Source organism: Lampetra fluviatilis, chromosome 10 (assembly GCF_964198595.1).
Source record: "Lampetra fluviatilis chromosome 10, kcLamFluv1.1, whole genome shotgun sequence".
NCBI lineage: Eukaryota > Metazoa > Chordata > Hyperoartia > Petromyzontiformes > Petromyzontidae > Lampetra > Lampetra fluviatilis.
This window is the reverse complement of record NC_136284.1, coordinates 13150027-13177042: the sequence shown is the minus strand read 5'-3', so window position 1 is coordinate 13177042 and position 27016 is coordinate 13150027. Positions and strand designations below refer to the sequence as shown.

The window sequence follows — 27016 nt, the reverse complement described above, 5'->3', positions numbered from 1 at the left end:
ATGCATTTTAATGACGGTTTGCTTTGCATTGTCAACACTTTAGAACTACATTCACAAATTATCTATCCCCCATTGCCTTGAGCATACAAATGAGGCACACGCATTTACTGAAGGGAACCTCTTTTAAGGATAAATGTTGTATAGCTAGGTTAGCCATCAGACTGGGCAGCATGTGGTTAGAGTGCACACCTCTCATTTGGAAGGTCATGAGCTCAAATCTAAATGTCGGGTTACATAAAAAGTACCGCTTTCTAGAAAGTCAATTCCTTTGGAGAGAATGGCCTCCATGATGAGAATGGGGAATGTGTAGCATTAGTTCAGTGCCACCAACCACTGCCCAATTGAACGGGGAGATGCTTTCACTCAGAGTTTGGTTTAGGAATACAATTTAAACATGTTGTCTTTGAAATGCCTTCTTATAAATCAGTGAATATAGTATACCTTGTGGAAGTTGAGGGGCTTTGTGGCAGATATCGAGGTTTTTTACTGAAATGGGACTAATTTGAATCACACTGAACCTAAGGAATGGGAATCTCATTCAAATCATTCGTGAAAAAAATGTACGCGAGATGAAGCTCTAAATGTAATGTGCGCGCGTCTGTATATTAGTAAACATTTAAATACACTCACACTGATTTATGTAATGTACCGATCCAATTCATACCATGCATTGCTTGTACAATACATGAAAATTAATTTTGATGAGTGACTGGCCCAGAAAAGCAAGAGGCGGTAAATGACGCAGCTCATCAACTGACGCTAAAGCTGTGGCAATTTAGCGCCGCCGTACAAAAAAAAACTTACATTAGAAATACAATGACACATACCCCCGCAAAAAAAACACGCTTTTTGCTGAACAATGCACACGTGCGTTTATAAATCACAATTATGAACAAAGCAAATGTCATGTACATATATTGCAGAGATTTACTTTGGCTAATAAAAACACCCAATTCCCCACTGATTCTATAAGCCATGTGGGCTTATTAAATCTTTAGAATGCACTGATTTTTTTTCTAAACCACCCACACATCACCACCGGTTGCGATTGTCATATATATTTCCTACATTTAGGCCGGCTTTGGCCATTTATAGCCATACATTTGAGTCAAATCTCTGAAAAGAACAGCGAAAGCACATCAGTCAAGTAAAAGTGCCACTCTGCTCCAACGAACAATGTGGACATTGTTATCTCCATTTGTAGCCCTGAACCAGTGGTGAAAATTACAGACGGTCATGGCAGCGGTAAGTCACTTCATGGGATGCCCACCACTAACTTTCCATGAAGTGGCACTGAATGTATTTGGCCTGGTGAAATAATGGGCTGAGGTAGTCTCCACCCTTTCACGATTGTAACTCACAGATGCCAATTTGCGAAGTCAAATTCTCCAACCACAATCCCTCTCAGTCAGAAGTGCACTGCTGCCAGGTTTCACAGTGAATCCCTCTTTGCTGCCGATCAAACTCTGAATTAATTTCAGGCCACTCAGAAGCAAGACCATCTGCAGGAGATTCGTGTCTCTCGTTGAGTGTAATTCTCAAGTCGTCACCCTGCACCCACTGGTGTCACATAATCACCATTTTAACATCAACAAGTGCATTTTATCATTATAATGGTTCAGTGTTTGATGATTAATTATCACCGTGTAAAAAATAGTTTTTTTGTTCCTCGGTAGTAAGTGTTATTTCCTAATTGCTTATGTGTCAAAAGTAGAGAAAATGGCTATTATTCCCCACAAACTTTGCTTTTGTGACCAGGAAAGTATTATTTTGAAATGTACCTATTTTCCAGAATATTCCAGATAGATTCAGTACTGAGTAAACTTGGAGTAACTTCTAGAACATTCGAAGACTATCCAGTAATATAAATAGCAGTATAAATACAGGGGCCTTAAGCCCACCAGTTCAGTTAAGTTCCAGCTACGTAAGTGTATACATATCTGCATTTTTCTGAGATGGTATCAAGAGGCTGCAAGCATCCGGCAGATGCATTTTTCTACGTCTGCAGCCAATTTATCAAGACGAGCGAAAAAGTACTCTGTGGAAGCATCTGCTAAGATGTGTGAGGCCAACAAGGCATATTTCGGCATACCTGTCGGGAATCAAGAAAAACCCCTGGGCACCTCATTTCACCTGCGAGCAATGCAGAAAAACTCTGGAAGGTAATATGGACAATTGTTGCTCAGAATTTTACGTCATAAAATTTGTTTAAAATGTTAAAATTGTAAAAGTTTTACATTTTTTAATGTTTTACAATTTTCAATGTTATTGAAAAAATATATAATATTCTTTGGGTCTTTCGGTAAAGCCACGTAGATAGAAAAAATAATAAAAATAATAACAATATCACGACGTTTTGATCGCAAAACAAGCAATCGTCATCAGGTGAAAAAAGAGGGGGAAAGCTGCTGAGGCAGGCTGTTTATAAAGGTTTAGAGATGGGCGGGGCAGCTAATGTTAATGTAGGAGAGGCAGTAGGTCTACCCCAATCAATGAACTGTTTACAAAGGTTTAGAGATGCTTGTAAATGTAAGCTCAGAGAGAGCTAGGAAAGGGCCATCGCCACCTGATGACGATTGCTTGTGTTGCGATCGAAACGTCGTGATATTGTTATTATGTTTATTATTTTTTCTTCTATCTATGTGGCTTTACCGAAAGACTCAAAGAATTTGAATTCATGCAGTCACGAAAGCTTTAAGTCAAAATATATCATATATGAAAGATATTGCAAGAATCTCTTACACATTAGTCATGGGTGAAATAAATGTATTTTGTAGGATGGTACAGAGGGGAAAAGAGAGCCATGAAGTTCATTATCCCAAGAATTTGGCGGGAACCTACTGACCCCTCAAGCAACTGCTACTCCTGCATGGTGGACCCTTCCAAACGTCGGACTGGCAAGAATGCACCTGCTATCACGTATCCAGACCTTCGTTCATCCATCGCCCGGTGCCACAATGCCATGAGCTCCCCGTACCCACTCCCCCGGAGAGAGAGCAGCCGTCTTTAGAAGAGAGCAGCAAGTCAGAGAGCGAGCAAGACGTAGATCCAGATGATAATTTCAGAGGTGGAGCTGAGGAGAGAAACCCATACTATCCCAACCAAAAAGACCTCAACGACTTGATCAGAGATCTTGGTCTCACCAAGTCTAATGCCGAGCTTTTGACGTCTAGGCTCAAGCAGTCAAGTGGGAGCCACTGGTGGACTCCCGGAAGGTGCTGATGCCACCACTGCACATCAAATTGGGCCTTTTGAAACAATTTGTCAGAGCTGTATTTACGGAGTCGGCAGCCTTCAAGTACCTTCAAGACTTCTTCCCTAAGCTGTCTGAGGCAAAGGTCAAAGCCGGTGTCTTCGTTAGATCACAGATAAAGAAGAATCTGGAGTGCAATGAATTCCCCAAGAAGCTCACTAGTAAGGAGAAAGCGGCTTGGAACGGCTTTGTCGCAGTGGTTCGTGGTTTCCTGGGCAATCACAAGGTCGAAAACTATGTGGAGCTGTTTGAGACTCTGGTGAAGAACTATGGCACAATGGGCTGTAGGATGTCCCTCAAAGTCCATATCCTTGATGCTCATCTTGATAAATTCAAGGAGAACATGGGAGCGTACTCGGAGGAGCCTGGCCAGCGCTTCCACCAGCATATACTGGACTTTGAACGCCGCTACCAAGGACAGTTTCACGAGAATATGATGGGAGACTTCATTTCGGGGCTGATTTGTGAAAGTGATTTACAGTATAATCGTAAATCTCGAAAAACGACTCATTTCTAAAAAAATTGTAGTCATTTTTGTATTACCTTAGTATAAATACATGTTAATTTTTATTAATATCTTTTTTTTCTGACTTTATGTGAACGAAAAGACACGAATTCGCCTGTTTTCCCATTGAGTCACAAAAAGCAAAGTTTGTGGGGAATAATAGGCATTTTTTAAATACTTTTTAGGCATAAGCAATTACGAAATAACACTTACTACCAAATTGTGTTACATAGTGTTATCATCACATTCCCATGATAGTTGAAAACGATACAATTATAAGATGGGTCCGTTGATTGTTTTTTTTACTTGTAATTAACAGGAAAAAACCACGTTGGCATTTTAAATTAGTTTCACGATGTTGGTTGTGTTTATACAATGCTAATTAGAAGTAAAGATGGGGGTTTTTACTGTCACTCAGAGAAAATGAATAGAATAGCTCTACGCTTCAGCCACCTGAAGTATCTCAGGGTGTCTTCTTTGCACCTGCATTATGTTCCAACTGTTGATACTATAAAACCAAACTTCATGACATTGGTCACATATTACCCTCACCATGCCTGTGACATACATACATAGATACTGTATGTACAGACAAAGATGTATCGACCTGGGCAGTAAACCTGCATTGAGTATGTAAAGGTTGGAACTGTGCAGGGTAATTAGCAGAGGCCAAGGGTGTTTGTTGGTTCTGATCCTCAGAATCAATCTCTTCTCTGTCTATTCGCAAGAGATTGAATCGATAAAACGGGACAACAGAGCCACGTGTGGTCATGTCACGGAGGCTGTCCCACAGGTGCAACATGTTCAGTGGCTGATTTAGTGAGACTGGAGATGGTGACATCTATCAGGTGCTCCCGCAAACTGCCCGCAAGCTTTCTCTGGGTTTCATCAATGTACACGCAAGAGTCGCAGTCGCACACATCGCTCGTGACGCAAGCGAACTTGCGTCTCGCATGTAAATGTCCCCTTGATATCTGCACAAAGGTGGGACCGATGACACGTGCGCGAGTTTGCTTGGCATTCACGGTAAACGTCAACCATGCGCCAAAAGCTGTTTGAGCATTCCGCGTTGTTCAGAGTGATGTTCGACATTCTGCCGAGAGCTTTGATATTCAGTCCCTGAAGAATCTCCTGGTACGTGGAGTGAATTGTCGGACATCATTCCAAACAACTCGTGCTGTGACCCAAAAGGCACTTTGGGGAGATAGACGGCACAACCGCAAACATCGACGCAGTCGTGTTTAAGAGCCGTACATTTTCCTGCGCTGCCTATGCTAAAACTAAGATGTGCTTATTTGGTATTCTTAAGATTTAGTGGAATTGCTCGGGAGTGATGAAGAAAAACAAAGGGTCAATGATTGGAAGAAATGTCCACAGTTGACACGAGCATCTGCCTTGTTGCTGGAGTCTCAGGGGGCCCTCGACATCATCACGGGGGGAAGGAAGCCTAAAAAAACCAAGCAGAAATTAGGCTGCTGAAATCATGCAGTGGTGTCAGGAAGTATCAATTCGGTGACAGGGCAGCCTCATGGCTCATTGTCAGTTGTCAAGACAGATATGATTCCCATGGTCACAGTTGCCTATGCCTAGACAACTGAAGACGGCACTTCAGCCTCATCATAAATCCAGCTACAGGCACGTCTCACACAGTAAAAGTCATTCGCAACCAATAAGTTGTGGCAATTCCACATTTTAATTGCCAGACTTGACTCTCTGATGATATTTCCCTCGGTTTTACATTATGCATTGCCATGGGGAGTTCGGAAGTAAATTCAATAACGGAGTCAATAACTCAATAATAACTTCAAACGTAGCGTTCCTCTGCGGAATTGGCAATCGTCTCTACGGTTGTATTTGTACCCCGTAAATTGCATGTGCGTGTGGAGTGTTGTTGTGTTTTTATTTTATTTTGTGGCAGATGGCATTTGTGAATTTAGAATGGACATGCCTGTCACGTGGGATTACTACCTGTCACCTCCATGCATTTGCCCAGACAGCCCGGAAATGTTCATGAATGTATCTGGGTGGCAGGGCAACCCAAAAAAGCGAGACAGCCGTTGCATCTAAATCTGTGTGAAATGCAATTTAGATGGCGGCTTAAGGGTATACGAAGGAGGGTGAAACTTTTCTCGTATTTTTTTTCTGGGATGGTGACACGCAACCTGGAATACCACGCTATGGATGAGGGGTTGGTGAACCACTCAGAGATTGGCACGTGTGGTCATGCCTCCTTCAAGGGCCACAGATTAGCCTGTATAAAATTATACAGGAAGCAGGTTGCTGACCTAACTCTGGATATGTGAACAATATTCCCCTGATATGTGTGAGTTCCTTCCTAGTTTTGTTTACGTTGGAAAATAAAATTCAATTATGCATTTCAAATTTATCCAAAGCAGTACATGCCTGAAAAAGTCACGAGATTTAGTAAGGCTTTGGCTAGATAAATCACTGTTATTAACCTATTATTCCTTCTCATAGATTTTTATGTGAGCAACAATTTTATCCCACATTTACGATGTATGAAAAATATGAATTTGGAGAAAACTGCTACTTAGCTACTTACTTCATTTGCATTACTTATTTAGTGTGGATCATTGAGGCAGTACAAAAACATCCGACTTAAAGCCACAATGAGGGAGGTGCCCTTCAAACAGCAGCAGCTACAACTGATGCAATAAACAGCTATTCATAATAATCATCGCAACGAGTCTGGACATCAATCAAGCAAATGTCATCTTCGAAATGTGAGGCAATGCGGAGAATGATGGGTGAGACAGAGTTGAAACATTGAAATTACCCTGAATCATTTCCTTAATTTCCTTAGATCTCTCTTGAAAGGGACATGTCTTAGTTGGCTATCGGCTACTTAGAAATATCATTTTTACTTTTTAGCCAGCTGATAGCCTTTTAAGAATCATCCAATATTTTAAAAAACGTGTGTCCTTGCTCATTTCAATCAAGAGAGGATAATGTACTTTTTGATTTCTAACAGTTTTTGTGGAGCCACAATATCTAAGTGATTCCACTGTAGAGATACGAACGCCTGCCACACATCAGTGGAACTTACACCACTGGCTTAGGACCATGGATGCTGAGATATGGCGATCCTACGATATATCGCACCATACAATGTCCACAATAACTGTATCATCCGTTTTGCAAAAATTAATTGTAGCATGATTATCGTTCCTCGAATAATTATTTGAAAACATTATTTCAAAAATATGTTTTAAACGACAAACACCAACCCGTTATCTAGAATAATTGATGGCATAGCAGTAATATCATGCATTCGTTTGTGTAGTTCATATGTTTATTGTGTGATTGAAAATGTATGTGTTATGAGTGCGGCCGACTGTAACGTTCAAGTGACTAAAATACCAATGGCAGGTTTATGTTGATTGAATTCCAGTTAAATAACTTTTCAGCAAGCTTTATTCTTAGCGCATGTACAGCAAGGGCACAAAAAAGAACAATAAAATTGCGAACTCCGATTGTACGTTACAGGAAACTGTTTTTATGATAATTATCGTATGTACAAATGTACATTGTATCGTATCATGAAAAAATTAACCCGTAAAAACAAAGTTTTTCACTATAAATCCTTTGTATGTGTGGCATTGGTTTTATTTTATTATTAATTTCTGTTTTTCTTGAGTAAGAGTTTCATTTTTATCACATTGGTATTTTAAATTAAATATGAAATTTTTTTTTCCTAAAAAGGGGAAAATTTTGGAAAAAAATGTTCACGAAAATAAATTGTCACGCACAACGAGTCTGTGTGAAAAATGTCAGCTCGATTGGATCACGGGAAGTGGGTTAAAAAACGACCGAAAGATTTGCACGGTCGTAAGCGCGCAAGCAAGCAAGCAAGTGAACTTAATATAAAGGATTTAATAAAGGATTTAAAAATACATCGCAACAACCCCATTTAAACTGAGGTCAGCACTTAGGACATTAACACTGCTCTGTGTTTGAGCAGAAAGACATTTACATTCTTTAAATTGTTTCTTATATATATCGGATATAGGCTATATTGCCCATAGCCTACTTAAGTAATTATTGTTATTCTGTGAATCCTTGCAGAACAGATGACGCTAGCTAGTTGTATGAGCAACCTATTAGCACGGTTGGCTAGGTACGGTGCGAAAGAAGTTCAACACACATTTCTACATCGAATACAAAGCGCTGCATTTTGAGATGAGCAGGATCTTCCTTATTTCAGACGTACATCTTGAGACAAATCGGGCTGCATGGGTGAATGGACGGACGGACGGACGGATGGATGATGATGATGATGTGATGGTGTTGAAGCGCGGATGTCAGCAAGCTGGCGCGTTGCCCGACAGCCCCGTGCGCGTTGTCAGCAGCAAGCGGGGCAAGCTTGCTTGTGATTCTGACGAGCGGTCTGCTTTGTGCGAGGCAGGCGCTGAAGGTGAAGGATGGAGGCAGTGCCGGGCTCATTCCCAGCCAAACGCTGGAGGAGAAGAGGAAAGCTTACGTGAGGCACGAGTGGGACTACACGGGCGTATCTGGTGAGCATCCGCACCGACAATTATCGCGGTTGGCTACGCACGGTGTGAATGAAGTTCAACATACAGGCACTCCTCTACTTACGAACATTCGAATTTCGAACTTTCAGAGATACGAACAAACCTGCCCGTATGTCCAGTTGTCTGTCCGGGCCGAGAGTCGTAAGTTCGACCGCCACGCACTAGATGACGGTGGTGGAATCTACATCTGCGGAACGTGAAGAACCAGTGGCATCTACATCTACAGGAGATTATACAACTTTTAAAGCCATTCCCTGTATTTAGTGTACATGCCGTACAACATGTTTGTAATAGACAGGCGTAACGTTGGACTTACGAACAAATCGACTTACGAACAGACCTCTGGAACATAAATCGTTCGTATGTAGAATCCCTGTACACACATACAGGCGACAGAAGGCACATTGCATTTTAATGATATTATCACGTGTCAATTTTGTGAGGGCAATGTTTTATAATAAACTTTGTTTTGTTTTGTTGTATTATTTTAACAAATTATGTTTAAGGTCCTCACTTTCACGTGAATTGACGTTCATATTTCCATTGCGCGAGTGTTTTTTTTTTCAAACTGACAAAAAATATTCTGTCCAGGTTATTAATCCTTCAAAAGTCGAGAGAAGCGAGCTTGGTAACGCCACAACACCACCGTTACACAGTCACAGTCACACACAGCACCACCACCGTCACAGTCACACACAGCACCACCACCGTCACAGTCAGCACCACCACCGTCACACAGCCACACACAGCACCACCATCGTCACAGTCAAAGATCCCCCGTATAGCCTTAACAGACTGTAGGGGCAAGTGCTGTTAGCGAGCACCTATAAAGGCCGGAACGGTACACGAGGGGGTGGGTGGCCAGCACCACGCCCGACCGCCTTTGTCTCCCCAGTGGTGATGTTTACTCACCGGACCAGGTACTCATTTCAGGCTGAGTCGACCTAGGGGAGGCCCAGGACCGGTTCAGATAATCGTCACTGGTGTTGGCCGTGAGCGGGAATCGAACCCGGATCGCCAGGTTCAGTGCGCAGCATGCTAACCGCTACACTACCGTCACAGTCACATACACACACAGACACACACACACAGACACACACACACAGACACACGCACACACAGACACACACATAGACACACACAGCACCACCACCGTCACACAGTCACACACAGCACCACCTCCGTCACACACACATACAGACAGACACACACACACAGTCACACACACACAGTGACACACAGCCACACACACACAGTGACACACAGCCACACACAGCACCACCACCGTTACACAGTCACAGTCACACTTCCACCGATGCATCACACAAAACTGTGGAGTTGCATCTCAAAATTGAATGTTTGTATGAAAAATCTAATTTATATTAAAATTGGCTCGTACCTCGCAAGTTGAGATGTGAATGTGTGTGTGTTTGTGCAAGGGCCATGAAACTGCCCAGGATAAATCCCTTGAATGAAAAAAGATTATGATTTACATTTTTGCGAAGTGTTAAGACACGGAAATGAAAACTTCCTGACATGTCAGTTGGATGATGGACCATTGCTTTTACCACTGGCTCCTGCACGGGGAACAGAAATCACACACACACACACCCTTTATAATCGACAAAAGCAGAATAGATTTCAGCACACGTGTCTCGTATTCAACATTTGCTAAGAGCATTGCATATTGAGGGGGAGTGGGGGGAACACGTTCTCCTATTCGCGTACGGCGAAATGAATCTACGTACTCACGTATTCACAAGGAACAGACACCGTACATAACTAAAGGAACACAGTCCACACAGATACACGTGTAGGAATTGTCTTACCTGCCATTCCTGTACGTAGGGGGCTTTTGTAATGCCTTATTAATATCACACCCCCCCCCCCCTGCCCAGATTATCATTGTGTGTTTCTGACATTAATAATGTTGCATTGTGCAGACACGTGTGTGTACAGATACAACTATGGCAATTATACATTAATCTCATTTAGAGCGAACATGATCGTGAATGAAATTCACTCATATGCCTTAAATGTCTTTTCTAGACTACGGTAATAATTACGAGTGTTTTAATCATACCTTACGTCATACTATTCATGCAAGCCGGCCAAATTAATTGCGTGATCACCGACAATGGCTTGGCTGCTACTGTATAATGGGGCTGAGTAGGTTTTCGCCAGAGGCGCTGTCATACGCTTCTCGCTTAAGTCCATGTATCACAGTGCACGTACATTGTTTAGTAGGCTCTTTCCCTACATCATTCACCATTCGGTGACCAGGTCGTGCTCCAGAAAGTAGATCTTGTCAGAGGGCATCTGATATATATATGCATCTCAATTAAATATGCAGATACACGCATGTTGTGAATAATGATTATTTTTGGCATAAAAAAAATATATACATTTAATCGTGAATTTCAAAACGATGAATAAAGAACGTGCGTTTTTGCACCTTCCAAGCCACGCTTCGCGATGGCGTCATGGCCGCAGGCTTTCCGATCGTTTGTTTAATCGCCTAGATTTGGAACACGCTCTGGTCGACGGTATTTGTCTGGGTCAGCTCCCCGATAGCACCACAAAAATTCACAATGCATTCGTAAATTTCTACTGGATCATCTTTACGCACAAGAGTTATCGTGATCCCATGTCACAGCCAGATAGAGAGAGACGGATGAAGCTAATGCATGCCCGTGTTCACCGTTAGTTGCAAAGCATTGAAATAAGAAAAATCAGGAATATCTCAAGTACACCATTGGAATCTCATTTGCCAGTAAAAATGAACTCGAACCATCTGGTCCAACACCATGTGAGACTAGGCTCTAAGGAAAGCTGTCTCGGGTGTGGACCAATCAACTTCAAGGACAGTGCATACATTATCAGAGTTGTGTTTTTTGTTTGCATTATGACTGCAGGTATTGTGATCTATGCAAACATGACTCCTTGTAAAAAAGGTGTCAGTTTTGTTGCCAGATAAAAGGGTTAAAAAACCCAGTTATAATATCTCAAGTAGCCACTCTCAAATGTAATATCTTGTTCGCAGCATACTCTTATTCATTTTAGTCCAGATCTCCACATTCAAAATAAATATACATGCAGTGCACATCTTGTTACAATTATAGTCACCATTTGTTTGGCGAAGGTGTGCTACAATCAATGCTTTGGCCACACTGACATCGTGATATTGATTTCCACCTTGGTTCTGGTGTGGAGCTCATCTAATGAGGTAAAGAAACTGTCTTTGCTGAATCCTTGCAGCGAGCAGAGCGTGACATCATGTCGGGAAAACAGCCCTGGAGGATGTGATCAAGGGATTACTTCCACAGTGAAATCCGCAGGCTTCTCGCGCTCCTCCGCGCGCCATGGACCATGTTCGACACGTGTCTGTCAACTCAGCTGAAATGCGACAAAATTGGCGAAATAATCCCACCAGTTGTGATTGTGGTGACCTTGAGTCATCAACCAACTACACTGGAGAACCTTGTTCAGTTATCGGTCACTGCAATACAGATTAAATGTGATCCCAAGACCTCAGTGTTTTCAGCTCAGTGCTCTGACAAGGGCATTATTTTCCTGACCCAGCCGTACACAGCTCCCTTGGTTCGAGTTCATTTGTTCTGAGGTTTTTTCTTTTTTTTATCATCCCAGAGCTAGATGCCCAAAGACCCAAACACTTCTGCAATAAAAAAAAAAAGCTTTCGTGACTGCAAGGATTCATATTCTTGGTTGTTTCGGTAAAGTCACGTCGAAGGGAAACAATAAAATAAGAAAAATATAAAACAATAAAAAAATATGTAATTGTTTCCCTTCTACGTGACTTTACCGAAAGAACCAAGAATATACCGCTGCAATAGATAGGAGTCGATACGTTCATTGAGTTGAGCGAGGTTATGAGAACTTTGGGGAGGGGGGAAGGGATGGTGGGTGGGAATTGCAGTATTAGGGAAAAGGCAGCAAAATAAGTGCTTAGACCTGTAGTGCAGTGGTTTGAACACAGCATGTATGAGGGGACACAGTCAGATATACACAGGTCCTCAATATGTGGAGGAATTCATGCGTGTTGAAATTATTTCGCACCGTACGTAGCCAACCGTACCTTATCAGCGGTACGAGGGTAGGGGAACATACTAAACACAAAAAAAAACACTTCTAAAGAAATTATTTTTCAATGTAGATTAATTCAAATTGCATCGCTCCCAGTGTCTTCTTCCTCGTATCGGAAGGAAGAGCATTCCAGACGGCCGGAGAAGCGCATTTGAAAGCGCGTGGTGCGGTGACCCTCTTTTTTCGATGGCTCATCCTAAAGCCGCTGCGAGGATGACCGGAGTTTATGTGGATGAATGAGTTAATCAGAAAAGCGACCATTCAAGTTCAAGTTCATTTATTAGGTATAGCCCTGTGAGCCATTCGGCTCTTGAATCGGGTGCAACCGCAACAAACAAAAAACAAAAACATGAACAAAAAACATTGAAGTGAATATGTGACTGAGTGCAAACAGAAAATCCAAGAAAAGACAGCAAAATATTGCAGAAAAAGCACCGTACACCAACGCTGTGTGCAAAAATCCCAGTGGGATGCAAGTCAAACAACAACAACCACAAGACAACTTAGATTAAGGCCATCAGTCTAACTCTGTACTACAACAAACAAACATGGCTTAACCAATATACTTTTCGAAATCACCAAAATAAAGTCATGAAAGCAATGAAACAGTGATCATCGCGATAGTAGAAGGGCAATAAGGAGGCGACTGAGGACTGATGAGAGGGTGACTGGAGTGACTGGAGTGACTGGAGTGACTGACTCGAGTTGAAACGGCGAGTGTTAGATCATCAATCAAACAGACTGCTTGATATTGCGGTTAAGTGAAAACTTTAGTTGCAAAATAGAAACGTCAAGTCGAGGCTGTCAGTTTTGAGTGGATGCTTTGGCTTATAGATAGTATCTGGGACATAATGAACAGTTAGTAAACTGGGTGAGGAAGGCATAAGAGCTTCGTCGAATTATGTTGTGGAGTAGGAGAGGAACGTTTCCTATTTTTACCTCAGAAAATTAAATGTCTAGGATCGCCCATTAAATATCTAGAACACATGTAAATCCAAGTTAATTCCAAAGGCATTAATAAAGTGAAAAAAAACTACCATAATTAACCTTTTGTGCCTATGCGGCAGTTGAAATATGTTTTTGTAACTGGAATATAATTTTTCATGCAAATTTTATTACACAGCCTGAATGTTAGACTGCATGCAATCTAAAGCTGGTGAAATCCACGTATGCGTGTTGCTTTAGCGCAAAGGTTGTGGTTACTCATTTAGTCTATCAAATAAATCCTTCATTAATGCTGCAAATCTTCTGGTGCCAGTATATTTGTTTGGCAGTGGAGTAATATAAATGTAATATAAATGTAATATAAATGTAATATAAATGTAATATAAATGTACGCATAGGCGCGTGTGTGAAGTTGTACATGGTGCTTGTGTTTACAGTATACATATATATTTCCATGCAACTATGTTTTTTTGAATTATAATTAAACACACATTGTTTTATATTTGTATTATTTTATTATTTCCCTCCTACGTGACTTTACCGAAAGAACCAATAATATGAATCCCTGCGGTCACGAAAGCTTTAAATCAAAAAATAAAAACACACTGGTCTGTTTATTATTTTCAATGCATGTGCGAATACACTGGCATTGACTGTTATGGTCGTTAATTACAACGTAGTACGTGAATATGGAACGTCAACATAAGTTGTGCCATTTCATTTCTCATTCTCAACACGTTTAGGCTGCCTGTTGTTTTGAATGCTAGACGCTCTGCTGTGTGCAGGTATGTGGTGCATCGTGTTGTTGTGATCGACTGTGGTGCATTGGTTCAAACACTGAAACGACAATACTTGTAACCTGGGTTTGATTCCCAGCCATAGTGAGAAAAATATATATATAACACGTTCCTTCGGAGTGGGCAGGTAGGAACTTGGTTGGACAGCGCATTCGTACACGACAGACAGACACATAATCCCTGGTGGGCAGTGTGGAACCTGTTGTTCCTACCTGTATCACTGACCAATGGTGTCTGAACGTATCCAAGGCCTCCCCTCGGTTCACTCAGCCTTACATAAGAATTTGGTGTTGTGTATAAACATCAGCACTGGAGATACACGTGTCTGGGTGTGGTTCTGGCCATATCGTCTCCTCATGTTTTGTATCAGTCCCAATAGGTGATTTCTAACAACACTTTTCCCATCATGATTTAATACTATACGGCTATATGGGGCAGTCTTTTGAACATATCTCGGTGCATGGACACACACGTGATATCCTCATCAATAAACACTAGCCTTTCCTTCTGGAAGGTTATGGAAATGAGTTTTTCCTGCCTTCCAAATCATCAGAGAAGCATCTACCCCAATGTGCACTTAAGAGACAATTGTAGAACAGTAATTTAATTTAGCAATTGCCGGTAATGCTGCAAATATTCCCCGTGTGCGTCTACATGTGAGTGCGATTGTGTGTGTGTATAAGTGTGTGCATTTTAATTAAAATTTCGCTTTAAAAAAGTCATTGTACTCTGTTATATGTGATGCACATAGTAATGTCAGCATGCTAACACAATAAAGGGACGGTGTAAAGCATTCAGTCGATTTCTACAGTTATATCGCAATCTCTTCAGGACAGAATATGTTGCAGGTGGATTGCTGGGCTATTGATTTAGCCAGAGGCTTTGATTGGGGTTGTGTTTGGTGAAGAGTTTAAACAATTCAAGTTGGGCTTGGAAATGAGAGCATCCTTGTGTAAAAAAACAACGGCTCAATGTAATTCTATTTTTACTAACCAAACAAAAATAACGTAACTCAAAGATTAAAGCCAAAATGTCTCCTTGCTAAGATTGATTTTCAGCAGGTAGTCATCTCCATGAGTGGTCCTAAGCTAGAGGGTTGAAATTCAATATGTCTTTTCAATTATTGTTATTATATTGTTTATACAGGAAATAATTACCGAGTCTGAGACTCTTTTCGGCAGGGGCCTGCTAGGTTGTTTTTATTTGAGGGGTGATGATGTGCTTTGCGTGTCCCAATATCGTCATTTGTAAGTCCATTTTTCATATTTGGTGCGAATTCTGGTGCCGTGTCACCACTCTATACTGGAGACCAATCCCTCCATAGGATGGCCTATGCTGACCTTTAAAAAGTGTTACTTATTACATCGGCTAAGGCAGAATGGCTTTACACTCAAATGGGATTGTAAAGAGCAACCTTACACTTTTGTGAGTCGAGCAATCTAACCCGAATGCCCCCCCCACCCCCCTTACCTTTCTGATGCGAGATTAACACCAAACACATTTGAGGCATTATTTTCAGAGCAGAGTACCGTGTCTGTGGGTTAAATGAAACTCGTAACAAATTGCTGTAGGTGTGAGACTGGCAGCACGCTTACAACCGTTGCACGGTGCGGTTTTTGTTTTTTTGTTGCAGGAGGTTTCTGTGGCGTCCTGGGTGGGAAAAAGAAGAAGAAAATGATGTACATGTCCACTAAAAATGCAGGTAAGGGTTTCCACGACGGAGTGGAACGCGTGCGGTGCAACGGGGGGTAGGGGCGGTTATTTTTCCCGTCGTTCTGCCGGGATCGTTCAAGCTGCATAAACCAGAAGTGAAACATTCGCTGGGCTACAGAATTATTTGCCCCCTATTGGCTGCAGCCGCAAGCTCGGATCTAAAAATAAACTGCACTTAGCCCTCTCACGCGTGTAGGCTCATTTGCCGAAGGTGGGAGGGCGTTGTTGTTATATTACAATTTTGAAGTGGAGGAGGGGGGGGTTATGCAGAAAAGCACAAAATGTGTTCAGCTCAGCGGGGGGGGGGGGGCTCCACTTTGAAAATGAACCTCGTGATTTCATTTTTTTCTTCACTGAAAGTCGTTTTAACTTAAAATGGATGTGTTTTGAGTGACCTTGTTTCAAGAAATTGGTGTTGCCTGTGTATGTACACACGCACGTTCTCTTTATCAGAATAGGTATGGATGCTTCTACCACACCCTATAATTGCTTCTTTCACGTTTTATGAACGTGTTTTTTCTACATATTTCAGATCATGATGTAATTCGCAAAATCACTTCCTTTTTTGCCCCCGTATCATTGCTAGAATCTATAAGTCGTGTGAGACTATGCAACCTTAGTAGTAAAGCACTGTGCAAACATGATCATCAGCCGGTCGTATTTGTGCATCGGGCATTGCGGCGTTATATGCTGTATTCATACATACACGTATCTGCTCTCTGTGAACTGGAGCAGATGCTGACAACTCTCACGCCACATGTATCAAACTTTTCGCCTCTGCACCTTTTACTTACGTTGTGATGTTTTATAATCGTACGTGAAATATACAGTATTGGGGTCAGAAGCTGAGCCTATCAACAGCCTCCAGATGGAAAACAATATTTTTTAGATTTTAACCTAATTTCTTTAGAACTGCTTTTTGTGTTTAGTGTGTTGCCTTTCACCCGCACCTCCGATTAGCACGGTCGTCTACGTACGGAGCGAAAGAAGTTCAACATACATACGTACATGCCGTCTGTTCTGAATGATCACAGTCGCACATTGGAGAGTTTTAAACTATCCAAAAAACTATGCGCTCATCCCACCCTCAACCAGTATATATACAAGGACTGTTTTCTTGGAATTTATCTTACTTGATACAGCAGTCGTGCTGTGACGGTGCCACCTGAAGACGGAAGCTTGTGTTGCCTCCGAAACGTCGTGATTTTTATTTTTATTTTACTATTTTTTATTTTAATTTTGTACCTACGTGACTTTACCGAAAAAACCTAAGAACACGATCCATCTTCTTTCCTGCCCACGAGCGGATATCCGCACTCCTTCTCCGCGGTGGTCACCCCCTCCCTCGGACGCGTTACCTCCCTTTGTCTGCTATTCCGTCAGCAGTCTTGACCACTGATCGTCATCCCTCTGAGCGATGGCGTCCTTCTCTAGTCCACCTACATTTCTTCGCAGGAAACCGATGCGGATCGGTGTTACGATATTCTCACCAGCAAAATGCGACGCGTGCATCACGAGTATTAGAAGTAATTTAATAAAATAATTGTTACATCCCAGTGTATGCCGAGGTTAGCGAGCATTGGTCTTATTTCATTTTCATATCTGAATGTTATAATGATATTATAGAATAAGTGGATTAATGCAGAGTGAGCTATGCGAATCATGAATTAGGCATTAGTGCATACTTTTAATAACTCAATCTCGAAACCTTTAACAACCGCACATATATTTAATATTTACACGATACTTGCAAAGTTCCACTGCATGTCATTAAAGATATAGATGTAGACTTGAGCTGGATGACGAATATTTTCTAATTATATGAATGCAGTGTGAATCATGTGGTGATGATGTGTTATTTTAATTAACCATATTTCATGAAATGTAATTATAATTATCACACACGGCCCAGTATTAATCCACTGCATATGCCTCTGCCCACCATGCTAGTGATGGGGACTCTTTGACCATACTTCACCACTAGATTTGAAGCTTTCGTGATTGCAAGGATTCATATTCTTAGGTTTTTTCGGTAAAGTCACGTAGGTAAAAAATTAAAATTAATCAAAAGTAAAATAAAAATAAAATAAAAATCACGACCTTTCGGAGGCAACACAAGCTTCCGTCTTCAGGTGGAACCGTCACAGCACGATTGCTGTATCTTGGAATTTATCTTACTTGATACAGCAATCGTGCTGTGACGGTTCCACCTGAAGACGGAAGCTTGTGTTGCCTCCAAAACGTCGTGATTTTTCTTTTTTCTTTTATTTTTATTTAACTTTTTATTAATTTTAATTTTTTACCTACGTGACTTTACCGAAAAAACCTAAGAATATACTTCACCACGCTGGTCACTGCAGCTTGATGAAGGTGCCTGTTTGATGATTAGTTCCATATCACTCGCTACTTATGTTAGCCATTGCTGGAAATCGAACTCAAGGTTACTGGCTTCAAAGCACAGAGTGGTGCTTACCACTGTCCCTCCGCTCCACCTCCTAACAAGTGATGGAGCTTTGGGTGGCCAGATTGGACCCATCCACTAATATCAGAGCTTCTTAAGATAAGAAACAAGATATGTCTGTATATTGACAGTGGTGTGTGTGTGTGTGATCGTATACCTTATTAATTTAAGGTCTTGCTTAGGCAACAGTCGACGCTCAACATTCAAACCTTGACCTCTTGTGCGTGCATTGGGGACACACTCATCATGAAGCAGCCGATTCGGACTAATGAATTTTAATTGAATCGTGTTTTATTTTGCTTATTACACGCTACACTGCGCTGCTGCCCTACCTTTTTAATGAAAGCACACAGAGAGATGACAAGGTCGTGACCGCAGACGTAATACACAGGGCAGGCTGGGTGTGCAAGGTCTCCTCGACAGAGCAACGGCAATGGACATCCGAGGGCTAAATACACATTTTGTGTCTTACTCGGTTACTGAGGTCTATGAAAGTTGAGTCCTTTGCCCCAGACTATTCATGGCTTAGCATGTGTCGGTGTATCTGTATATGTAAATGGCCACAACATTGGCGATTGAGAGGCTGATTTTGTACGGGGGGGGGGGTGTGCGAGATTTAGAGCGTATTGACTTCCCTTTGAATGGCAAAAAACGGTATCAATATCGACCTCTATATTCTTTGAGTTTTTCGGTAAAGTCACGTAGATAGGTTCAAAGAAAATAACAAAAACGACGACGTTTCGATCGCAACACAAGCGGTCGTGGTTTTTGTTATTTTTTGTTATTTTCTTTGAACCTATCTACGTGACTTTACCGAAAGACCCAAAGATTATGAATTCCTGCAGTCACGAAAGCTTTAAGTCAAAATATCGACCTCTGTGAAATATGCTGCTTGGCAATTTCCCTCAAACAGCAACGGAGGGCAGCAATGCAACGCTCACAACAGCAGAGCGCCGGGGTGGCTGAGATACACGAAGTTAGTGCAGTGGGGAGCACACCTAGTAGATCAGCCAGTCCCCTCACTCAACCCGTAACGCCTGGGTTTGTCCCGTGACTGCCATACCAAGCGAGCCGTCGACACTTCACGTGGCCTCAACGTACACCTAGTCGAGCAGAAACGCTGTGGCGAAGTCACCGTCACTTCGTGGCGATTGATGGTGTCTATGGGTGGCCCATAAGAACCTGGCTTGACCTCCATGAAATAAACTTTGTTGTTGTTTTTCAAGCCCAGGGGAACAAACTCTCTTGTGTTAATTAGCAAAGTCATTGCAAGCAATGCGATAGCATCTCAAGTCATTGATGCCCTTATCTCGGCAGCTGGCTGGGATGCTTAGGAAACTGAATTGCTGATATCCATGGCTGCCCCACGCCCCACACACGGCCAAGATTCTGAGCTTACGTTTTGTATCTGGCGACGAAAGATGAACAGTTTCTTGGGCATCATGCAAAGACATTGCAGACGAAAGAGATTGTTTAATTGCGTTAATGAAACAACATTTAAAGTCACAAAAGTGTGCCTTTTGGATCAACGTAATCCACTAGCATTTAAGCAAACTAATTATCTGGAACAGCTGCGATATCTCGTGTAAGAGACAGCTACGGGGAAGCATTGATCTGGAAGACCAATTGATTTGATGGATTCAGTGTGAGCGTTTACCTGTTGATATTGTTAGTGTATTTACTTTGTCACTCAAAACATCACTCTAGGGCAGCACATCAAGTGAGTCATATTGCCTCATGTCAGTGGCATTGCTGCACCACTCTCATGGAACCTGTGTCACACGATTTTCTTAGGAAACAATCATCATAATCAGCCATGATCAATCCACCGCTGGAACAATGTCTTTCCAAGCGATCACCATCTCTCACAATCCTGCGAAAGAATAGGAATCCACTCAGCAACTGCCCAAGAGCTGATTTCATGGCTCCATTTTCTCAGCGGATGAAGATGCATCCGTGCATGCCTTCATTTATTTGATGAGGAAACAAGGTAAAGTATTTCCATTCAAGAATCGTTGATCTGCAAAATGTGACTTTTTGCCACTGGATATCACAAGCCGATACTAGCCATGGACTTTTTGATCACCGTCCCTAAGTGATGGCATGCAAAAAAAATCCAAATAAATCAGTTCTTCTACTTGAGAAAACAGTTATATATATAAATGACCAAATTATGAAGTGGAAGCTTTTAAATTTAGATGCAAGTGAAATAATGCAGAGTAAATCAAAGCCAGCGTCAGCTAACCGTAGCCTGTAAGTTTGGCATGTTTACACATTTTTACGGACGTAAATTGTAGCAGTGCGGTAAATTCAGTGCAATTCACATGCGTGCACGATCCATAATTTTTCACAAAAGAACGGATCATAAAGCTTGCGGGAAGCGCCACGCAGCCATTGGACGTGAACATTTTTCTGAGCAATCCGCACGGACAGCATTGCGGTAAATGAATTGGTGATGTACGTATTTATATATTTTCCTGGTTGGTGGAGAAATGACCTCACAAAAACCCATATCGTCACAAATGATACGCAACACGAGGGGTGCTTATATGCGAACATGCACAAGCACGCTTTCAACCTGAGAATATATTCCGTTGCATAGATACCTCTTGTAGTTGTGACTGAGCACATATTGAGGGTTGCCCATTCAACCGTTTTCTCCAAAGTGTGATGTTTAATACAAATCACTTATTTAACACTAAGTCAACACCTTGGGGAGGATTGTGAAACATTCAGATATCACATCTTATCTATGGCTGAGAATACCACTTACTAACAGTTCTCCCTCCCAACATAACAAAGACAAAGATCCCCCATATAGCCTTAACATACTGTAGGTGCAAGTGGTGTTGACGAACATCTATGAAGGCCGGAATGGCACACGAGGGGGTGGGTGGCCAGCACCACGCCTGACCGCCTTTGTCTCCCCAGTGGCGATGTTTACACACCGCACCAAGTACTCATTGGAGGCTGAATCGACCTAGGGGAGGCCCAGGACCGGTTCAGATAATCGTCAACAGTTTTGGCCGCGAGCAGAAATCGAACCCAGGTCGCCGGGTTCGTACAAATGAAACAAGTGGGGCTCCAAAGCTCTTTGAAATCGAAGAGCCATTATTCATGTGTCGGTGTTTACACACTTTCATATTGTTGTCTATAACTTATACCTGGAATTATGTATTCCATCTTCCTATGCAGGATTTTTGTTGTATATTGAATTGCACATTTTTGTATTATTTACAGTATATATATGTACCCATACATAATTCATGGTAGAGCGGTAGCACAGTGGTTAGCTCACTGCGCTCTTAACCCGGCAACCTTGAGATGAACTCCCAGCCGTGGCTAACATCAGTTATGAGCAATACCCAAACTGACCCTGGGCTTCCCCTAGATTGCCTCAGCCTTAAATGAGTTCCCGGTGCAATGTGTCGATATCAGCACTGGCGAGACAAAGGCGGTGGTGTTAGCCGCACCACTCCTTCGTGTGCTGTGTTGGCCTCCATAGGGACTCGTCACACTGAGCCCAACAGTCTGTTAAGGCTGTATCTTTTTTGTGGCTGCTGTGTGTGCAATGTGAGTAACGATTTGATTTGTCCACTGCATTATGAACCTGGCGACCAACGTGTGGTCATGGCACAAATCGGTTGCCGAGTGGTATCAGAACGTATTGTGAACATCTCCATGAAGCGACTCAGCCTGAACAAATGTTAACCTGGTGCGGTGTGTTCACAATACAAGGCCGTAATTATAATAAATATATTGGGGGACACACATCCCCCACCAATATTCAAATATGCTCAAAATGTCCCCCCCCAATGTATTGCTTTAAAAATAATTGCTATGCTATGTAAATAAAAACAACACTTTGCTCAACCTTGGCCACAATATCTGGACTTGTCTTCATATAAATCAATGCATAGATTTCTGTTTATATGATTGTGGTTATGGTTGTACTTTATAAATTCCTAATCTCTGCCATTACATACAATGTAACAAGAAAAGGTAAAAAGAATAAACAGAGCAATGTAATACAATACACTATTAGACATTGTTGTAAAAAAAAAAATCCATCCCATGTGTTTGTGAATTTTTTAATATTTTAGGCAGGATATGAGTTTTCAAGTTTAGATATTTTGATGGGTTGGGACCGTAGACACCCGGGAAGATTTGGTCCCCCCCAATGTTGATTCCATGGCTACGGCCTTGCCACAATACCTGCATCACTTTGGAGGCTAGGGTTGGTAGATCACATAGCGATTCATGAACGTTCCAAACATGCTTAACCTAAAGTGGATACGTGGATCTATCTCTGGGTGTTTCAGTGTTATCCCCGAAAAGTGTGGGGTTTTTTATGGGTGTTTTAGCTTCATCACTTCTAAAAGTAAGTCTTAGGTCTGAGTGAAGCTTTCCTGGGAACACAACCTCTTTGGTATCGTCATCTTCACGATCACTGTCATCAGCAGCAGCAGCAGAACCATCAGCAGGAACAGTGATAACAGCATCATCACCATCATGATGATCGTGTCAAGATCATCTTCAACAGTTGTATCATTATTGTCATCTTCATCGTCATCGTTGAATGTCTCCATTCTACCACTTTAATTCCACGGTTTAGAGCGCACGAAAACCTGCTGTAAATGTATTCAGACATTCCGTTAACATTTCTCGGACAGGGGGCGATACGCGTGCACGTAGATTAGGGGTGGTATTGGTCAACTTGGCCTCTCAGTGCTCCCCGCACGAACCCCCCCCCCGCCCACCGGGCGTGTTTGCCGCTATTTCCGTACAAAGGCAGAAACTTTACGCATATCTGCAGACACCTTTTTTAAATCCTTTATATTAAGTTCACTTGCTTGCTTAGGACCGTGCAAATCTTTCGGTCGCTTTTTAACCCACTTCCCGTGATCCAATCGAGCTGACATTTTGCACACAGACTCGTTGTGCGTGACAATGCATTTTCGTGAATTTTTTTCTCCAAAATTTTACACTGTTTAGGGAAAAATAAATAAATATTTAATTACCAATTGTTTAATGCTGCCAGACAATCATCTCACCCATAGGTGGCAGCCATCTCAAGCTAGAGGACGAGAGGACTCTAGCCGCCCCGATGCCACGCATATAAAGGATTTATAGTGAAAAACTTTGTTTTTACGGGTACATTTTTTTTTGCTCATGTTGGCTCCGCCAAAAGCCTAATACCACCCCACAGTGGATGATTCTGACCGTAAGGAATCCATCGTGGCCGAACGGGCCACGTTTTCTTTGTGTGTTGAATCAGCCGTGCATGAATTGCAAAATGTGGCATGGGCCCAATTTTAGGGAAAAACTGTTGTCATTTTGCCAAAAAAAAGTGCCAAAATGATTGCCCAAATAAGCATCGTAGTTGCACGTCCCATCTTCATTAATAGTCTAGAGCCAAGAGGAGAAATTCCATACTCTGTGATGGGAACCACTCCCTCCAAAGAATGGCCACTTTTGGCATCCCACAGAGCCGTACTCGTGTTATTGAGCCTGGAGGTATAATGGACCAAAATCAATCCCGAACCACGATTACAACTTTCCAAATGGCAATTCGGCACCCCTAAGCACACCGGCGGTCCGGATCAGTCGGTGCAACGCTCACCGCGCACATAAACCACGTGCGAGCAGACACCACAGTGATGCAGAGCGTCGCGATTTGTCGCAGGTTGTGGTTATTTACGAGCCCGCGGGTGTCTCCCCACAGAGTTCGACCGCCACGAGATCCTGATTTACGAGGAAGTTGCCAAGATGCCACCGTTCCAGAGGAAGACGCTCATGCTCATCGGAGCGCAGGGGGTCGGTCGGCGAAGTCTCAAGAACCGCCTGCTCGTGGCCAACCCTTCGCGATACGGAATGATCGTGCCTTGTACGTGCCTTGTACGTGCGCTGTATGTGCCTTGTACATGCACTGTATGTGCCTTGTACGTGCGCTGTATGTGCCTTGTACGTGCCTTGAACATGTGCTGTATGTGCCTTGTACGTGCGCTGTATGTGCCTTGTACGTGCGCTGTATGTGCCTTATACATGCCTTGAACGTGCGCTGTATGTGCCTTGTACGTGCGCTGTATGTGCCTTGTACGTGCGCTGTATGTGCCTTGTACGTGCGCTGTATGTGCCTTGTACATGCCTTGTACGTGCGCTGTATATGCCTTGTACGTGCGCTGTATATGCCTTGTACGTGCGCTGTATGTGCCTTGTACGTGCGCTGTATGTGCCTTGTACGTGCGCTGTATGTGCCTTGTACATGCCTTGTACGTGCGCTGTATATGCCTTGTACGTGCGCTGTATGTGCCTTGTACGTGCGCTGTATGTGCCTTGTACGTGCGCTGTATGTGCCTTGTTCGTGCGCTGTGCATGCAGCTGTGCACGATGCTTGCACGCCGCTGGGTTTCTCTCTCCTGCTACGTGTGCGAGCGGGGCGAGTGGGTATATGCGCCACGCAGTTGGGATTACACGTGGAACATCTTCCAGTCAACTCGGTCTGGGTCTGTCTCGTGGCCTCCTTCCTTCGTGAGCCCATTGAGGTTTTATCTGGCCTCTTACGTGCACGTAGCCTGGCGCAATGGCTACTGTTGTTGTTGCTGCACGTGTGGTGTGCATTGGGTGTTGGGGAGCGGTGGTGTAGTGGTTAGCGTGCAACGCTATCAACCTGGCGACCCAGGTTCGATTCCTGCTCACGGCCAACACACAGTGACAATTATCTGAACCGGTCCTGGGCCTCCCCTATGTCGACTCAGCCTCAAATGAGTACCTGGTATGGTGTAGTGCTGGCCACCCACCCCCTTGTGTGCCATGCTGGCCTTCACAGGTGCTCGCTAACAGCACTTGCCCCAGCGGTCTATGTAGGCTATACGGGTGATCTTTGTCTGTGTCTTGTATGTGTGTGTAAGTTGCATGCTGTGCGTTTCAGTATCGTGTGTGGTGTGCAACGTCTCTGTGTTTTTTTAGATTAAACCACCAACAACAACTAAACCGGGTATCGTGATGGCAAGACAATGAATACTGTAATGTGGACATAACCGTGCACCTGAATTAGCGATAATGATCGCCGTGCCACTGGGCCGTGTTTTGTAGCACCGAGTTGTTATATCACCTTAACCAGCTTAAAAGCCATTCCAATTGCGTGCGCACTTTCTGCTCTATAAAACCGGTCGCATGGCGACCATCGCTGTCACGGGAGAGATTTGGGTCTCCGATTTCTCCCTGATACCACTCAAAGCGCGAGCGTTTCCGATGAATGTGTCCACACCTATCGGTGCAAGTCACGCCAGCTTGTGGGTGGCTGCACACGTGTTCTACAGTTCCTTGCATCGTGAAGAGGGTGCGTTTCTTTTTTGTGTGTTTTGTTATAGCCGAGCATCAACACCCACAAATTACATAGAGCAGCCTTTGATATGTATTTTTTTAATGTACATTTTCTTTCAAAATCACCTTCCTCTGTCCCATGTAATATGCAGTTTTGATAGGCTTCCTTAAAATTTACCATTAAAATGCAGCATCAGAAATAAATAATATGGTCACGCACTCGGTTTTCTTCAAAGGCAAATATAGAGGGTGTGTATTCAAAGCAAATGCGTGCGCGCTCTCCTGCATCCGTGTGCTTGTAAATGATTTAAGCATCATTAACGATGGCTCTGATGGCACAGCGAGTGGCACCTTTTTTAATTTACACCACGCGCGGTGTGAGAAATATGCTTCTGCCGATTACATACCTTGATGAAATAGACTGTTCAAACAGAATATCCATCCCGACAATAATGGTTATTATCCATTGTAGGGTTAGATTAATAATCAGGGATGATGGTGATGATGATATTACAACGTATCTGCAAAATATGAACTCGATTCTATTGTTGCTTAAAAAAAAACACTTTCCAGCCTTTTGTTGGGTAGATGATCAGCGCAAATGTTAAGATAAGAGTAGTGATAGAGCCAATTGTACACCGAATATTTCCACTAATGTTGAATCACTCTAGAAACGGGCGTGGTGGATTATGCAGATTTACAATTGACAGCCATTACATTTTTTTTTCTTGAAATAAGTGTCATAAGAATCGTAGTTGTTTGGAAAACCAGCCATCATCATCATCGATGATCGATCCACTTCTGGATGAAGGCCTCGCCAAGCTGTTGCCATCTCTCATAATCCTGTGATAAATGCATCTGCCTGTCCTCTGCACGAGCTGATTTAATAAAGTTTATGGTTATATACGTCCTCTCAAAAGATGAAAGGGTAAAGCTGTATACGTCATTCATAGTGTGTTCTAAATGCATGCACTTTTGATGCAATAATCTAAATAATTATATCCATCTGCAAAAGCTATAATAAAGAGCAAACTCATAAAACAAAGCGTAAATTATCTATCATTGTTGGCAACCAAGTGATGATAGTTAAAACAAAACATACATTTAAATTCTGAAATTCTTTCTGCTCAAACAAGCATTGTTGAGTGGTGGTCATCCCCACTGGTGGCCAAAGCCAGTGGCTTTAACTTCCACATACCCAGAGCAAGGGGCCACTCTTTCCATTGGATGAACACCGATAACTCTATGCAAAGTAGTATTCGTTTCATAACTGCCCCCCTCATACGGAACATGAGTTAATCCCATCTTCTTGGTTCTTTCGGTAAAGTCACGTAGAAGGGAAATAATAAAATAATAAAA

General features: G+C 42.6%; 1 protein-coding gene across 3 annotated transcripts in view; it reads left to right on the top strand.

Annotated features, from left to right (window-relative positions):
- LOC144934595 (protein PALS2-like) overlaps window positions 1-27016 on the top strand; it is a 221460-nt gene that overhangs the window by 178784 nt on the left and 15660 nt on the right. For all 3 annotated transcript variants that reach the window (XM_078860576.1, XM_078860574.1, XM_078860577.1), the window contains exons 7-9: window positions 8185-8293; window positions 15791-15859; window positions 24057-24218. In XM_078860576.1, the coding sequence (XP_078716702.1) occupies window positions 8185-8293; window positions 15791-15859; window positions 24057-24218 (340 nt within the window). The remainder of the gene's footprint in view (window positions 1-8184; window positions 8294-15790; window positions 15860-24056; window positions 24219-27016) is intronic.